At 39.5% G+C, this 17,628-nt stretch overlaps 1 protein-coding gene across 1 annotated transcript in view; it reads right to left on the bottom strand.

Moving 5' to 3' along the window:
- The window catches only part of PKHD1 (PKHD1 ciliary IPT domain containing fibrocystin/polyductin), a 235,402-nt gene that overhangs the window by 73,121 nt on the left and 144,653 nt on the right, over positions 1–17,628 (bottom strand). The window contains exons 52-55 of the mRNA XM_072926279.1: positions 12,124–12,261; positions 4,300–4,413; positions 3,576–3,663; positions 1,133–1,287 (exon numbers count right to left, since the gene is read on the bottom strand). Coding sequence (XP_072782380.1) covers positions 1,133–1,287; positions 3,576–3,663; positions 4,300–4,413; positions 12,124–12,261 — 495 coding nt within the window. The remainder of the gene's footprint in view (positions 1–1,132; positions 1,288–3,575; positions 3,664–4,299; positions 4,414–12,123; positions 12,262–17,628) is intronic.

Below are 17,628 nucleotides of genomic sequence, written 5' to 3'. Positions count from 1 at the left end.
ATGTGTGAACATTTATTGCAAGTATCTACATTTGCCAAGGTGAAACTCAGTATTTGCTCTTAATTGTTCCATCAATGCTTTTTATTGTTTTTTCTTCTGTATCTAACAACTGCTGCATTACTCAGGGGGTAAGCAGTAATTTCCCCTCATGATAAATTTATTATATCAACATCAGGTAAAAAGAAAGGCCTAAAATGCATAAACTACTGTAAATAAAGTCTAGATGTTCTATGCTTTGAACTGCACATTTTGTTTGAAAAATGCAATTGTCATAAAAAACTGTGCCATGGAGGCTCCTATTGATTAATACTGTGGATAATTGAAGAACAGAGCTCCGTTCGAAGAGAAGCTTTGATTACTGGCTCAGAAATTTAAACATTCACCATTTAAAACATGATATCTCTTGATCTTTTTATACATTATACTTATTTCTGTGCCTACTGGCTGGAATGAAAATCAAATTTTAACAATATTGATGAGCATAAGAAAAATCCTCGGTTTGAAGGTTCAGAATTTGACTTGTTACTAAAATCCTTTTGTTTTGTTAAATACATAGTAATAAATTTACTTTATAGGCTGAAATAAAAGTAAATAAGTATTAACACTGCATCCCTTTTGCTACAAAATTATAGATCCCAATCTACAATCTACAATGTGCAATCTACACAGAAAATAAATATGTGCAGAGCTTATGTTTGTTTAGATATTAGTTTATAAATACATTATTTTCATGCCATGGAAATGATAAAATTTTGTATTTTAAACTTTATGAATATAATTATTTTGAAATTTGAAGAAAGGGTGAAGTTTAATTCTTTTCCAGGTTTTTGACATACCATAGAAAGTGTGCAAAGGGCCTAAAATCCTACATTTCTTTTTTCCGTTTAAAAAGGAAAAGTTACTTTCTCTGTGAACCAGCTCAACTTGAAACATCAGAAAGTTTTCCCAAACAATTCAGCACTGAATTGATTCTATTCACAGAAATTCATGTTAGAATCAGCAACTTTAAAAAGTATATGGAGAAAGAAATGAAGACACCACAAGGAAGTAGAATTTATTCTGTGGAGATATGAAATGGAAAGTCAATACTTCAGGAAAAAACTCTCAAAAACAGTAAAGAAAAATTCCTTACCAATGTGCCTGTGCAGAAGATGATCATGAATTCTTATATTATGACCATGGACTTCTTTAAGTGTAACTACTTCAGCTTGGTGGGCTTCATAGGAGGAAGAGCTGATCACAATATCCCCACCTTGATCCCAATCTACTTCATCCTCTACAAAAATCCTGTAATAACATGATATAAACTTAATGTCATTACAGTTATGAGAGTTAGGCTCACAAATTTCATTAAAAATGAACAGTTTTGCTCAGGGAGATCTGGAAAAAAAAAAAAAAAAGTCCACAGGCTATGCTGTAGGAAAAGCCCCTTTAGGGCTTTCTGCAAAAACAGATGTCTGAAATATGTGGGAGGAAATTAATCCTGAAGCATCAACTTCACACCATTGATTAGCAACATATACAGTTCCAGTACAGCATTTCAGAGCTCACGTTGCCTCCAAAAGACATATCAGACTCTTTTTGGTGCCAGGAATATTTTACAGAGCTGAAAGTCAGCTTTGGATTTAGACAACAACCATGTGCAGGGTCGTGTGGCTGTCTGCATTTGGCAGTTAAGCTTCCACTAGAGCTTGTTGGTGCAGTCAGCAGTGGGTGAAAAGCAATTCAGTTCTCTGAATGGGGAACTTTGAGCAGGAATTGATTCCCTAAACAAGAGCACCTCTTGCTATCTGAGACATCCCAGGGTATCTAAAACGTCAGCTGGCAGATGTGACAGGAGTGGTTCCTGAAGCATTCCTGGAGATAAATGTGCAAGCCATAGAGGGACCCCAAAAGCATCTCAGATGAGCCCAAAGACACCTCAAATGGGCCCAAACCATCTGTTTAGGAACCTGAACCCTGCCCTTAGTAGCTGAACACCCTCTAGGCACCAGCACTTAAAACTCTGCTGGCTACTGAACATTGCACGAAGTCCTTGAACTGAAGATCTCATTTGACAGTTAAAGTTGTATTTGTAGTTCAGGGGATTTTTAGCTTCACATAGGGAAAATAAAAGTGTTTAGTAACAGCAAAATGCATAATGATCAGTGTTCATCTCTATTTGATAAACACTTTGTCCTGTTACAGGGTGGCTGCTGCTGGCCAGACGATGATCTAAACTCCTCAGCGAATTATTGAGGAAAAAGGGCACAGAGTGAGTTCAGACAATGCCTCACATTTAGTCTAGAGTGACAGAAGTGCAGAGAGAAAGGAGATTCCTAAAGCGATGGTTTCAAGTTTTTCCAGTCTCTTTCCCCAATATTTTTGAAAGATGAGTAGGTTCTGAATGAGCACTTACTGTATACAATACCTGTGAATATTCAGTGGAGAAATACACCAAAACTTATTACTTTTTTTTCTTTTTTCTTTTTTCTTTTTTTTTTTGGGGGGGGGGGGAGGTTTTGGGTGTTTTTTTTGTTTTGGTTTTTTTTTGGTTGGTTGGGTTTTTTTTTGTTGTTGTTGTTGTTGTTGGTTTTGGTTTTGGTTTTTTTTAGCAATCACTGCGTATCTTTTGAAATGGCAGGAAAGTCCTTCCTGAACTGGAGCTGATTCACACTGGAAAATTATATAGGCAGCTCCTCTACTTCAATAAAATCCACTTCCTTCAGCTTTCATTTTTCCTCAGCTTTCATATTCCAGCACTGCTTTACCTATTTCCTGTACTCAAGCACATTAACTCTTAGCTGGCTATTGGTAGATTTTTAATGAAAAATAGGGCATGGTTTTCTTCTTCTTTTTTTTTTTTTTCCTTTCTTTTAATAACGGAAACGACTCTTTGTGCTGTTAATATGCATGCATTAACTCCAAACACTTGTATCTTAGCACCTCATGATATTTCACATAAAATATCTGGGCAGCAACCCAGATCTAGCCTGGATCCATTTCATCCAAGTGTATAACTGGCCTGCTTCAGTCAGAACCTGCTTCCTCTGATCTCCCAACTCAGTCAGGGAAGGAGAAGAATTTCCAGAGGGTGATTCTAATGCTGGTAGGTTTGGATCAGAATCAGCTACACAGCAATTCCTAAACAATTAATCTACACTGAACACACAACTCTGAGAGAGATCACAACAAATGAGCTCTGCTGGTGAGGTCTTTGTTCTTCCACTGCTCATCTTCACAATCATTTCCCTAAATGCTGACACCTCTACCCTGATGGAAACTCTTCCAGTGAGGCTTGGTTAGGCCTGGATAAAAGGGAGAAAAAGGAGGGAGGGAGGCTTGATTCATCCTTAGAATTTAGATTTCTTTACAATTAAAATTAATCTGGGTTGGAAGGGACCTTAAAGATCATCAGCTTCCCCATCATGGCGCAATATTCTGTTACCTACGCTGTTTTGTTCTGTCTAGGTAGGATTCAAACAGACCCCATCACAAAGGGAAAGAATAATGTAACTCACAGGAATATTAAATACAAGTCATAGCAACAGGAGCCAAAATTTAATATTTGAAAGCATATTTGGCCAAAATACCACCTTTCATTGCCAGGAGCAACATTAGTTCCCAGATGTGTCCAAGGCATCTTAGGATAAGCACTATAAATTTGCACCTGTCCATAAACTCCTGGGGAAAAAAAAAAAAAAAAAAAACAACAGAAGGAGGATTTCAAAGGTTAAAGAAAAAGACGTTTGAGAAGAACTGAAACAATAACTAAATATATGGAAATCTTTATATTTATTAAAGTATGTTTCTATATTTTATGAGAAGTGTAAGAACAGCAGAAAACCTTCACTCAAAATACAAAGTGAAGGAGCAATAAGCCCTCAATAAATTGAAATGACCATTGCATGTGCAAGCAAAAGAGGGGATTTTACCACAGAAGTCTCATTGACACAAATTAGAAGTGAAGGAATTGCAGACAATGATATCTATCATTAAAAAAAATTTACATAAGTAAACAAATTAGGTAAAAACTCCAGGAATGAAATGTACAAAAATTATGTGGCTATTATTAATCTTTCTGGACAATGAACTTTCTTCCCCCACCTCTGGAAAAGGGATCCAAAACCAGAGAACAAATCCAAAATACAGAAGCTTTTAATAGAGAGGATATGTCCCAGAAGATTAAATGTTAGCTCTAAAATATGTGTACCTTTGTTTGAGGTTTATTTGTACAACATAGTAACAGTTTCAATAGTGGTAGATTTGGACATTACCAAAAATTAGTTCCCTGGGGAAAGTGGAATTCATGTTTCATACCAATACTCCCTGGGTGGACATTTATATCCTCCAGACGATCACAGTAAATCCCTTCAGAAGCCCGAAGAAGGAAGAGCAGCTTTAAATCCCTTTCTAGGGGATGCTGCAAAGAACCTGGAAAAGAGACAAAACAGCATCAAACCCACCACAAAAGTATCCATGGCCTCTGTGACATTGAAAATGGGAGGGAAACTAGGATGAAAATATGTGTGAATCTGATTTTAAAGAAATACCTAAATAAATGAATTAATATTTCCTTTCTCAACCAGCTTTTGCCTTTTTGCTCCTTCACCTGTGGCAGGATAATTGTGCAGCAAGGGCGTGAAAAATGGAAAGGCTGAAGGAAAAAAAATAGGGAAAAAGAAAGTGCCCAAGAAGTTTTGGTGTGTGCAATGGTGATAAGTCTGCACAGCAAACTGTATTCCAACTTTGCCTTCATTTCTTTCACCAAAGGTAGTTTACAGTTTCAGAGGAAAATGGCCCAGCACTAAACAGATATTAAGGAGGAAAAAGTAGGACAGTTTTTGCCCTGGAGAAATGTATGCAGAGTCCAGTAAAGGAGTTCAGCGTTCCTTTAAAATTAGAGATTAAATCAATTATGCAACAGAAAACTGCAGCAGATGTAGAACTAAAATATATATATGTATCTGTACAAAATTAGCTGGCCTGTCACGTTCTTTTAATATTTAAGAATTACTAGTTTGGAAAAGAGAGCTGATTTTGTATCCTAAAGAAACACTTTGCTTTAAGAGCCTTTTTTTATTTACGTGAAATCAATAAAACAATTAATTGTTCCCCACCAGCATCTGAATGATAACTGAGGATATTTAAATTCTCTGTACACCTTTTTAATGGGTAAAATCCAAACAGTAAAAGACTTGCATGTTCCCCATCTAATATATCTCACCCCAGTGAGCACACATGTTCTCTGGGAACATGGAGGGAATTAATTTTCAGTGTCCATTGTCCACCCAATCCAGGTTGGATTTCCTTGTTTAAATTCCCATAACTGTATTTTGATCAGAGGAAAAGCAGGAATTAGGTTGTTTCAAAATATGCTTTCACAATTTTTCATGTTTTTTAGTCCTAGTTACAAAACACTTACTATTTTAGTTAAGTCAGTTAAAACCATCTCATATATCCAATTCTCAGCTCAGTTTTAAAGCAATTTTTAAGTATGTTTCCAGACTTAACAATTATGTACAAAGGATTGGAAATGGGGATTCTGTAGGATGAACTGGAAGTTCTCCCTCCCTTAAAAGATTTACATCTACATTTAGCTAAAAATCATAAATTTTAGTCCAAAAAAGCACAACATATTAAGAAATGTTACCCTTGTTAAAAAAAGCCAAAACCACACAAATAAAAAGTACAGCCAGAGTGAGAAACAAAGGTCATAATAAAACTATTTCTAATGTAAAATAAAATTAAATTAAAAAGAGGAGATAATATTCACAGAAATTCTCCAGTGGCTGGAAACTGTAATTGGTAAATGATCCAAAAGAACACAGTAGTCATCAATCAGTAGAAAAATTCTTTTTCTTTTAAGCATATTTAGAAAAAAATAGGCTTAATACTTGCATATTGTCATCAGTCATTGATTTAAACCCACTGGAACTCCCAGTTCCATGGGTTTAAATCAATGGATTTCAGTAACTTGAATGCAAGTGCTAACAGAGAGTTTTACAGGAAACCCTTTGGACTATTAAGGTGGACTCTTCAACAATTTTGGGATCACTCATGGTGTATGAGAGTCCTTGAAGAAAGCTAATATTATACCAATATTTCAAACAAAGATAAAAGTAAAACCCCCAGGTAATTACAGGCCTGTCAACTTGACACTGATTCTAGGGGAAAAATAAATAAAAATGGAATGTCCAACTCTGAACACAATTAATAAATCATTAAAGGTGGATGATATAATTAATGCCAATCAACCTGCTTTTACAGAAAAAAAAGGTCCTGTGAAACTACCTTGTTATAGTCTCCTAATGAGATTAAAGGTCTAGTTGATAAAGATAATAGCTTTGATATTGTATAATTGGGTTCTCCAAGGCACTTGGCTTAGTAGGAGAAAACTTTGTGATTAACAAACTACACGAGTACAGCAGGAACATGGCACACACTAATTTACAGCCTGAGTGACTGGAATGGGGACATGGACTCAGCCAGGTTTGGTCCTACAAATCCTGTGGCATTCAATGTTTTATTAGGAACCCAAACTTGTGTGAAAATACTGAAAGTAAGCAGATAAACTGATACAACTGGAGAGAACAATTACAAGGATACTCTAGGAAAGCCAGCAGGAATTTAAAAGTGAAGAATTAGGAAAAAAGGGAAGAATGCCCTAGGGGACCCTGCTTGAGCAAGATGGTTGAATTAGATGACCTTCAGTGATCCATTCCAACTTTATCTATTCTGTGATTCTCTAATATTGAACACAATAAGGCAAGAGGTCTTGAAAAGGTAAGAATCTCTCTGGGAATGAATGGAGAAGAATGAAAAACAAAGGTAAAAGCTGAGTAAGGTCTCAGATACACACTCTGGCTAAGTATAAATAGATTCCAGGAGAATGGCCCATGAAAATGAAGATATGGAAGCAGCAGCTATTTCAGCCTACTCATAAGGGGACTCCAAAATAGTTGACTCACACAAGTCACAGGAGCTGGGTAAATTTCAGAACCTTATGAAGTAACTAGCAATGAAATCACACTCTTGTAATAAGTAATTTTGTTGGATACAACAAGTTGCCACAAAAAACAGGAATCATAATTTCTCCAACACATAAGTGAAAGATCTGGGCTTTAAGTGTCCATCTTTCGACTTTGGATGTGAAAACTTCAGATTTTTTGTCCCACTTTTCTGTGGTGAGCAAATCCTACATAAGACCACACCAAACTGCCCCATTCCCCATCCTGCATGAGATGAGTGGAAATGGATCCCCTTTCATGCTCCTGCTCCAGCTGGAAGCCCTGGCAATTTGATGAGCAACTGATTGATCATAAAGTGAAATATTAACATGCTGCTGGCAGAGAACCAGGAAAAAAGGATACTTGCAACCTGGAAATTGCCAAAAGGTGGAAATGTCTGGTGAGATGTGCAGAAAAGGTCAGGAGGCACTAAAGACAGAGGCAAGACTCCCTCAAAATGTATTCTTCCAATTGCACTACACAGTGCAAAAAAACCCAGTCATTTATGATAATCCTGTGTTAAACAACCTGATGTGTTAATAAATTCACCAATGATACACACTGTCCTGAAGTGTGAGATGCAAATGTTGAAATTGTAACACAGATCTGTTGGCACAATGGTTTCTGCTGGTTCACAATCCTTCACCAGGTCTAACCCTTGGAGAGAAGAAAACCTACTGTGATAAAAATAGGAGGGAATAAACAGGAGAACAGAAATAGACATGTGTTTTTCTACCCAGATTTTCATTTTTTCTGGACTATGGTCTGGATCGAGTTTGGTGAGTTTTAAAAGTATTTTCCATTGTTTTCATCTTTCGGTTCTGCTCCAGATGTTCCTCCTGACAGATTTTTGCTGTATTGTTTGGGGTTTTGTTCCATAGCAAAACCCATTCAATTCTTTCCTAGAATAGTGGGTTTTTCCTCCCTTCTAGCCTTCTCTTTTTTTCACAACATAACACTGCCACAGCTGTTGCATATAAGAGTAATGAAATCTCTGAGATACTATCTCCTCCCTTCACTTGGCAAACAGACTTTGCTGAGTATCTTGCTGGGACTATCCCTTCCATCTCTGTTTCCTGAATCCAAAACTTCCTGGACTCTAAGTACCCAGCTATTATGAAAACAGTGCCATACTTTCACCAGAAAGTCTGAGAAGCTTTTATTCATGGTCAATGCACAGCTGGACAGCACCTACTGTTGGTTCACTTCTGGAGCTTCCTTCAGGTGTTCAGGCTGCACTCTGGAAAGCAGCCAAGCAAGGAGACCTCACTTGGTTGCCTCTTTCTGCCAAATGTACAGAAGATTTCAGAAGTCCTCAGCTACACATCTCCACAGATGTGGAGTAGGAACCAAGAGCCAGAAGTGGGGGGTGAATGAGGAATAAGTGGTGAGACACGTAGGATGGGATCTGAGAGTCCCAGTGCCCTCCAAATCCTCTCTTGGATGGCAGATACAAGACAGGGATAAATGACTGAAGAGTGGGACTTTTACACAGAAGTTGCAGGCAGGGGAGACACCTGAGGGTGCCCAGAACAATAAAAAATCCTTATAATTAGGCAACTGAACCATATTTCTGGGAAGAATCATATACCTGCATTCAGGTTTTTTATGTAGATTTTAAATTTTTTTAAAATGTTTTTTAATGTAGATTTTCTCTAGATACCTTTATCAACCAGTCCCACTACAGGGGATCCACTGGTTATACTGGATAGACCTCTACCTGAACAGCAGCTCATGTGCTGATGTCCACATCGCACCTAAATTTGGGTGTCTTGAACATGTGAACCAAATCCCTTCCCTACATGGTGTAATCAGTTGAAAGAAACTGAATGGCTTGGAGGGATAAAAGCCAAACAGACAGGCTGAGGGGTTCATTGAAGAGAATACAAATAGTCCAATGATCTTTTCAAACCACTTTTCTTTTTCATCTGGAATGAAAATACATCTTATTACACCAACAGAATCCCTTCTTCATACAAGTTGGACAGCTCTGCAGGGATGATGCATGCAGGGTGGGACTCAGCCCACAGCCAAAGATGGGACCCACACAACACAGGTGCTGGAGAAGTTGGAAAAGACAGTAAATTGGTGAAATTCACTAGTGCTCTAATTACTGTTCTTTATTTACTGCTAACACATGGCCATTTAATGTAATACACTGATTTACCCTTTGACAAATCAGTATGGGGGCTCTTCCTGGAAAAGAGGAAGAAAAAATTCATTAGAGCTCTTACCACAAACAAGATAAGGGGCATAAAAACTGTCTGGGGTTCCCTCTCCAGACAATCAAGCCATGAGCTAATGATGACCTTAGGCTTCTTGCTTCCAATGAGTGACATGACTGACAAGCAGCCATCAGGAGATATGTGAAGGAAAGAATGTGACAAGTTGAAACTAAAAAGAGAAATCCTATCTAGATAATTACTTGACGGGCTCTACTATAAAAAGCTAAAGTAGCCTGCCAGCAAAGAGCAGCTGAGTGCAGCTTAGTTCAGGAGGAGTCCAATGGATCAATGTGTGCCAAATGAACTTCAGCATTTTCTTCAGGTTTATTGAGAGCTGAGGGCTTTGCTCAGCAGTGGAAGAGGGCACTTTCTGCACATATCATCTGATTTTTAATGCTTGTGGGCTAAAATGGACCGAATCATCTCAGCTGAGAATGGAAAAACAACTGTGATATGTTGAACTCATAATTTCTTACCTTGTTTGGGCACAGATGTGCTAACGATATTTAGCACTTTGCTTTTCTCTCTGAACCGCAAACTCTCCTTTCATAAGATGGAAAAATAGCCAATTTTTACAGTCTCATAGTGCAGAGAAATAGCAATAAATGGTGTAACTAAAATTCTACTGCAAACATCATCATAAAATAAAACACTTTGAAGGATAATGTGAAACCAAGAAAATCCTTATCTTAGAGGTAGGACTATGAAAGCAGAAATAATCAGAAAGTTTCCCTGGATCCAACAACACTGAAGGTCTAGGAGCACACAGAGAAATTCCTGTGGGGGTAGATCCACACATTTTCCTTTGGGTTTTCCAAGGGTTCTGACAGAGCTCTTTGTGGATCTTAAATCATCTCACATCTTCCAGGGATCATAATTCACAGCGATTGTAATCATACATGAAAGATAAAAGGGATGATTGACCCTGCACAGTGAATGGTGTTCCAAAAATTCTGATTTCCCAACCATCACTATTTTCTCATCCCAGTTTACCTGTAAATTATTGTTTCTATAAAATTAATTAGGTTCTTGTTATGGTTGACAAACTCCAATTTTACATTGATTTTTCCCCTCTGTTACATATTTCCCATCATCATTTAGTTCCTATGCATTTATGGTCATAATTTAACCTTCTGACATTGTTTTGTCTCTGCAAAGAAGTCAAGTGATCTGGAGGACACTAAAACCAGATAAGATGAATTTCTAAACTGATCATTGTTCTCTAGGAGTTGAAGGGAACAAAATACTCCAGTTTTACCAGAAAGTCTTTGTCCCATGCCACGGAATTAGAAGGAACAGCATGTGGCTATAGATTGCTACACTGAAAACAGAGCATGGAGAAATTACACAACAGGCAGGACCCGGGGATTTGCCTCACGTGATGCCGACCTGAGATCCTGCTCAGGCAGTGCTGAACACTGATGTCCACATCTATTAAATCTGTTTACTAAACTGTCTCATTATCTATTTTGTGTCAGGATTTCTTTAGGGCGTGGTGGAGTCGGGCAGATGGGCTTCAAAACCCTTCCTTCAGGCACGGAACAGGCAGGATTGGACAGATGGTCTCCAAGACGTTACCATAAGGCCTCGTACACATGGGAAGGGAAAGGGGAAGGGAGGAAAAAACAGGCACTACCAGCTCTACATGCAGGCAGAGAAGCCACTATGAGATGTGGGAAACTTGCAGAGTCTCTATCCACCCATCATCTCACAGCTGAAACAAGGACAGCTCTCCAGGAGAGGCTGGACTGTGACTCAACAGCTGCAAATACCTGTTTGGCTTTTAATATCATTACTACTCACAGATGTGCTGGAGGGGAGTTTGTGCAGCAAAGTGCCTCAATGTTTTTTTAATAAGTGTTTAGCAATGAACACATGCTTTTTCTTAAAACCAATATGAAACCATATTTAAAGTGCAAAGGAGTAAAAGTAAGAAATGACTGACACTCTTTTAAGTATATATATTTTTTAACCTCCCAGATTAAGCTTTCCAACCTCTTTTTCCAAAGAAAAACACAAGACAGCAAAATAACTTTTTTGGCCAGTGCTATATTAACTAAACAGTCCCTTGAGATTAACAACAAACAAATATCGAAGCAGACTTCCTCAGGAGGTGATTACACAAACAAATTCTCTTTTTAAAGTTCATGAAACCAATCTTGAGAAAGGTCAAGCTATGATCAACAATGTGATCCCAGCGTCCTAAGGATTCCTGTAAGTAAATATAATGCCTGGCTTTAGGAACCTTGATATTTAAAGGGAATTATGTGAGTAATTACTTCAGAGCGGAAAAACACCGATCCTGACTGTTGTAAATTATGTGGAACAGGCCCAGTGACTTTGGGGACTGTGGAACAGTTGGAAGTAGGGGCAAGGTGGTACCTTCCTGGGGTCCTGGTGCTCATCTGTACAGAGGGATGAGAAGAACAAGTGTGCTGAATCCAGCTGTTTCATACCACAGCAGGATCTCCAGGCATTCAGGGAATTCTTCATGACTCTGTTTATGTTGGCTTTAAATATTTCTGTGTCACAAAAAGTGTCCTATGAATGCCCATAGGCACCAGGCATTGCTTGAACACTAGGGCAGATCCTGCCCTGAGGAATTACTGTCTCATAAAGCAACCCCACAGGAAGTAGGGAGGGTTTTTACACATATCAGATAAAATCTCTGCCCCAGTGAAACCAGGAGTGAGGTGCAGATTGCAGTATTTGTAACATGTTGCCATTAAAGGAATAGGTAATTAGCTCAGTGGATATTCATTGCGCTTCACATGGATCCTGGGTGTCCAAACTGCAGATATCCAGATAGCCACGGGGCATTGGGTTGGGCAGCACGTTTATGGTGACACTCTAAGTCGTTCTCCACAGAAACAAACCCCAGGCATCCCAAAGATCAGCTGTTCACTCACCCACTCTCAGCACACCCCCCAGCACCACCACACAGGCTGCGCTCAGGACGTTGCTGGAGCTGCTGGGGAACTCCAGGGTCCCCAGGATGTAGAGTCCTCTCAGAGGGGGAAGAGCCACATCCACCAGGATGGTCCTGTCTGGGAAACAAAGGAGAGGGTTGTTTAGGTCAGTGGCAGCCTGACAACACCACTTGCCAAAAAGTGTGATGAGCTGGTGAAGAATGTCAGTTTGGCTTGAGTTTTATGTTATTCAGATTGGTTTTCATAGATTCATGGAATGGCCTGGGTTGAAAGGGACCTTAAACATCTTCTTGTTCCAACCTCCTGCCATAGGAAGGGACCCCTTCTGCTATCCCACATTTCTCCAAGCCCTGTCCAACGTGGTCTTGGACATTTCCAGGGATGCAGTCACAGCTTCTCTGGCCAACCTGTGCCAGGGCCTCACCACCCCTCAGGGAAGAATTTCTTCCCAATATCTAATGTAAACCTACTCTTTTTCATTTTGAAGCCATTAGCCCTTGTTCTGTCACTCCAGGCCCTTGTAAATAGTCTCTCCCCATCTTTTCCATTTTTGCCTCATGGAACTGGAGAGGACAAGAGAGTTCTTTTGAGAAGAACAAGAATGACAAAATGCCTCATCCCTGGAAGCATTCAAGGCCAGGTTGGGCAAGGCTTGGAGCAGCCTGGTCTAGAGGAAGGTGTCCCTGCCTATGGCAGAAAGTTGGAACAAGATGAGCTTTAAGGTCCCTTCAAATACAAACTTTTCTGGGGTTCTAATATTGATGAAAATGGAAAAATACCCGTCAGTATCACCAAGGTGCATCATGGTACAAAGGACCTGCAAGTCCCTACCTTGTCCAAAATAGTGATCAGGGTGACAGACTGCAGCCACATACCATGAACTATCTCCCCTGACTTTCTGTGATCACTTTTCCCTCTTTTCATCTTGGCTTTGCTCTCAGTTAGGTTTAGTGTATGAAAACTCTCCTCTTCCCCACCATCCAAGAGGAAATCTTTGCTTACACAAACACAACCTGCAGGAAGCCAATGCTCATAAAACCACAGAATTGTTAAGGTTGGAAAAGAGCTCTGAGATCATCTCCAGGTCCACCATGAGTTCCATTCTGCATTTATTTTCCCCTCTAAAAATCAGTTAAGGGCAAAACACCATTCCCTCAGATCCATAAGGAGAAAGCAAAGAAAGATATTTTTCTATTTCAGAACAAGTGGAAACTTTCATGGCTTGAGCACAATGACAACATCACTGCTGCTTCCTAAAGCTGCAAGTCTGCAGCCTGGGAACCTGTAAAATGCCTCTTAAGTGTTCCAAGTGGGACATGAGCAAGGGTGTAAATGGTGGCTCATTTAGAGGCAGCCTGCTGCACAGAGGTGAATTCCACCCCCAGGGCACATCTAATGCTCTTGGATGTCACTAAGAGCTTCTCAGCTGATTGCACTGGAACAGCTCAGGCCCTGAAACTGTGTTTTCCATCCCCTTTCATTACTGACAAGAGTAACAGTATGGTGCATCTCTCAGTCAGTGGGTGTTCCTGGAAGAAGGAAAAGCAAGGTGTTTCCCTAAAAACAGGCTCAATAATATGATCAAATAATGGCTTTCATAGGAACAGATTGCAGAAAAAAAAGTCTTCAACATAATGACAGCCCTACCCTACATAGAGATCTTCTGTAACTCTCATTGTTCTCATAAGCATTTATTACAAGGCATAGATATAGAAAACAGGAAAGATGAAGGAACACACATATTTTTTGGTGTATTTTGACAGAGGGGTGAGAATGGGACACTTGAAACTGGTTTTGTGTTGAATATAAGAACCATGAAGTGTCTTGGGAAATGGTTCAGCTACTTAACAGTTTCACTGCTGTCTGCAGACATTGGCAACTGCTGTGGATGAGAACACAAATGGCCATAAAATGGATAGCACAGAGAAAGTCCTTGCTAAAAATCATATAATCAGGGACTGGCTCAAACTATTTAGCACATAGGTTTAACAAAATTTCCAAGCCTTGTTTGCAGGAAACATAATATAATTCTGTGAAAACCTTCATGAAGTACATTCAGAAGTGGACTGAAAGAAAATATTAGTAGGCTGTCTTTAATAGTAGCATTTTCTAGTTTTTTACTCCTTGGTTTTGCAACCCTGTAGTTTCACAACCTCCAGGGAAAAGAAAATTTTATTTCAGGTTCTGTTTTCAGGCTTGGAGTTCTGGCTCTGCTTACAGACTTGTTTGTCTCCTACCTACATATTCCTTGTGAATCAATTATCCTACCTCTTCCTTTTCCCTTCTGTATTTTCATTCTTTCTCTCTGGCCATGAGCACTCTGAAAGCCCAGGATGTTTGTTCTTAAGGACTATACCAAGCACAGCAGCAAGCCATGGTTAATCTGAGCCCCTCATGCCAAAACAAATTCCTGCATCCCTGGGCTGAAACATCTTTCAAGCTTGCAAAATTTTCACAGCATTCAGATGAAATAAGTTTCTAGGGAGCAAGTGCTTTATTTTCCCCCCCTAAATCTTACAGTGTAAGTACTCAATATGTTTTTACAGGCATGAAGAGACTCCTGTCTATAATCTCTTTACAGGACAGGTACAGTCCCATGCCCTGCAGAGCTGTGGAAGGAAGGCTCAGGATGTGAGGATATGGAACAGAGAGGAGAATGAGGGGGAGATGTTAAAATGGTATCTCTCAGTCAGAAGAGGAATCTAGTTTGTGAAATCACAGCTCAAGAATGTGGCAAAAAAAGCTGCAGTTGACAAAGGCCATAAGTATATTCATCAAACACAGGCTGAAACGTTTTTACAAGGAAAAGAAGCAGTGCTCCCAGGCATGCCATTTATATGTCACATTTCAGTCTAGAACAGAGATTTTTTGCTGAGTTGCACATCTTTCTAAAAAAGGTTTTATAGAGGAAATGCTGACTGCTCTGTTACTGTGGCATCATGTGTGTGAGCCTTGAAATAGAGGAGGGAGAAATTCCCCCACTCAGAGATATCTCTGCAAACATAGAGTTTCCTCAGTTTAAAAGGACAACACTCTGGGGTGTGATGCTTGGGGTGTGAAGTCCTCAGAGGGTGAAATGTTGCTCTGCAGAAACAACAGAACACTCCTTTGAGGGGGGAAAAATGTATCTCCACACTTGAGGAGGAAAGCAAACAGATTCAAAGGCAACTTCCTTACAGAAAATACTCATTTACCTCGTAGAGGGAGATATGATTTAGCAGTTAAAATAATAGACTTTAGGTCACTGAGCTCAAAGGATTTATATTCAAAGAAAGACAAACTGGAGCTGTTTTTCCACCTTTTCCCACCTGTTTTCATATATATATGAAAATATTCATATAATGGCAAGAAAACACTTTCAGCAAACCATACCTTGAGCTTGAGAACAGAGCAATATTGCATTGTACATACACTTTTTTCAGACAAAAAGCTCAGGTATGCCAGAGTCTTAATGTTCAGATGTACAATACTGAGAAGGCATTAATGACTCCAGCAATGACACAAAATGCCTTTGATCAACCACATTGCTGTATAAAACACCATAGCATGCAATTGAATGGAAATCAGGCACAACAGAGGAGCTATTATATGGCATACAGTACTCCAGCATTCATCTCTTCAAACAGAAAAACTTCAAAGAAAATCAAAATCAGAAAATGAAGAACAGAGTGAATTTCACCACTGGAGAGGAAAAAAAATATAAAAAGAAGATAGAAATTGCCAGAGGCTACATGATATCATATCAATACCCTTCAAAACAGCATTCCTTTGCTTGGAATTATAACACATTCTCCTTCCACCCAGAGCACACTGCATCAGGAGTGTGCCACACTGAAAACCAAAACCCTGAAAATCCCAGGGCTTTGGGAAGCTGATGCCACTGCTGGCTGCTGGAATGGCATGACTAAACTCCTCTGGCTTGTTTTCCGAGGTGGTGTGGCTGCTGAAGCCTGATGCATGTGAGAGGTCCTTGTGGGATGGCTGTGGCTCTGGAGGATGAACCTCCAGGGATAAAAGCACAAGCTGTGGCAGCCTGAGCTGAGGATTTCCAGATCAGGCTGGAAGATACTCATATCCACCAGGGAGACAGATACTGATGGCAATTGTAGCAACACACCAACGCTAAAAGTCACTTTTACATGAGGAACCCGCCTTTGTTGCAAGTGAAAGTCATCCTTGCACTAAGTCTGTGAAGTGACTCGGGGCAAAAAAAGAAAGAACTTTGTAAACAACCCCAGTTTCCAAGCTTGCCCAAATCTCCAGATGTCAAGCAGACACCAAGCAAGAACACAAAAACCTGGTTTCTAATATGTATTTTGCTAATAGAGGCATTTTCTACCTTTTCAAACCTTCCTGAGACCTGCCCATGAGGTAGCCCTAATGTTGCAATTCTCTTGTTTTTGTTAAATAAGCAAATTGAAGCCTTCAATAGCTAAATTTAGACAGTGCTCCAGTTCTATTTTTTGTTAAATAAGCAAATTGAAGCCTTCAATAGCTAAATTTAGACAGTGCTCCAGTTCTACCAGTGAACTCTAGGAATCTACATTCAGTCAAAGATTTCAACAGTGTCTGACCAAAGTCTTTCCCTGTGTTTCTTCACACTAGAAATGAGCACTAAGCCTCTATGGCTTGCTTTTATGACCCGAAAACTGATCTATTATTTGCTTTTATGACTCTAAAACTGTTCTTTGGGGGCTGAAAGGACTAAGCTAGTCATGCACAGCATACCAGAAGCAAGCTCATGTCTTGGTTTTCAACCAGAAAATCATTGTAGATGACTCCCAGAAGAGAATTTTAAGTAACCAGAAGACAGCAAAGAGTAAGACGCGGCCGCATCTTGCCAGGAGTGAATCATAAAAACTTCTTCTGATGTGCATATCAGCACAAAGTTTGCATGGTTTGTAGAATATTTGTTCTCATGAGAACAAACTCTCACTGTTTTGGAGCCATCTGGAGTCATTCTGAGTTTAGCAGGGTCTGCACAAGCCAGAAATGGAAAGAGAAACATCCATAAAATGCTACAATTAAACATACATTTTAAAATTGTTGATTTCATTTTAGATTTTGGATCCAAGCGAGGGGCTGGCTTTCTTTGAACTGAAGACTCAGACACTTTTGGCAGCAAAGAAAAGCATGCAAAATGGACAGAAAATTCATCTTGCCTAACTTAATTTTTAATGCATTTATTTGAGCAACAAATCCAGTGCCCTTAGCACCCTGGTGAGGACCATGACTCTAATTTAAGACCCTGTACTCTGTTGACTCCAATGTCAGTGAGTGTCTTCACACCTCCAAACCAGCAGGGCTGAAGAGGAAGAGCAGAAATAAAATAGAAAGAGGATGACCAGAAAAGGCAGAGATGTAACAAAATAGATGGTGTGATAGAGAGCTTGTGTTTGTGTTCATGTTTGTGTTCTCAGGATAAAATCAAAGAAGGATTCCAGAAAGGCAGTGGAGAGGAGAATAGTTTCTGCACATCAACCA

This window comes from Taeniopygia guttata, chromosome 3 (genome assembly GCF_048771995.1).
Source record: "Taeniopygia guttata chromosome 3, bTaeGut7.mat, whole genome shotgun sequence".
In the NCBI taxonomy this organism is placed as follows: Eukaryota; Metazoa; Chordata; class Aves; order Passeriformes; family Estrildidae; genus Taeniopygia; species Taeniopygia guttata.
This window is presented reverse-complemented; position numbering and strand designations above follow the sequence as displayed.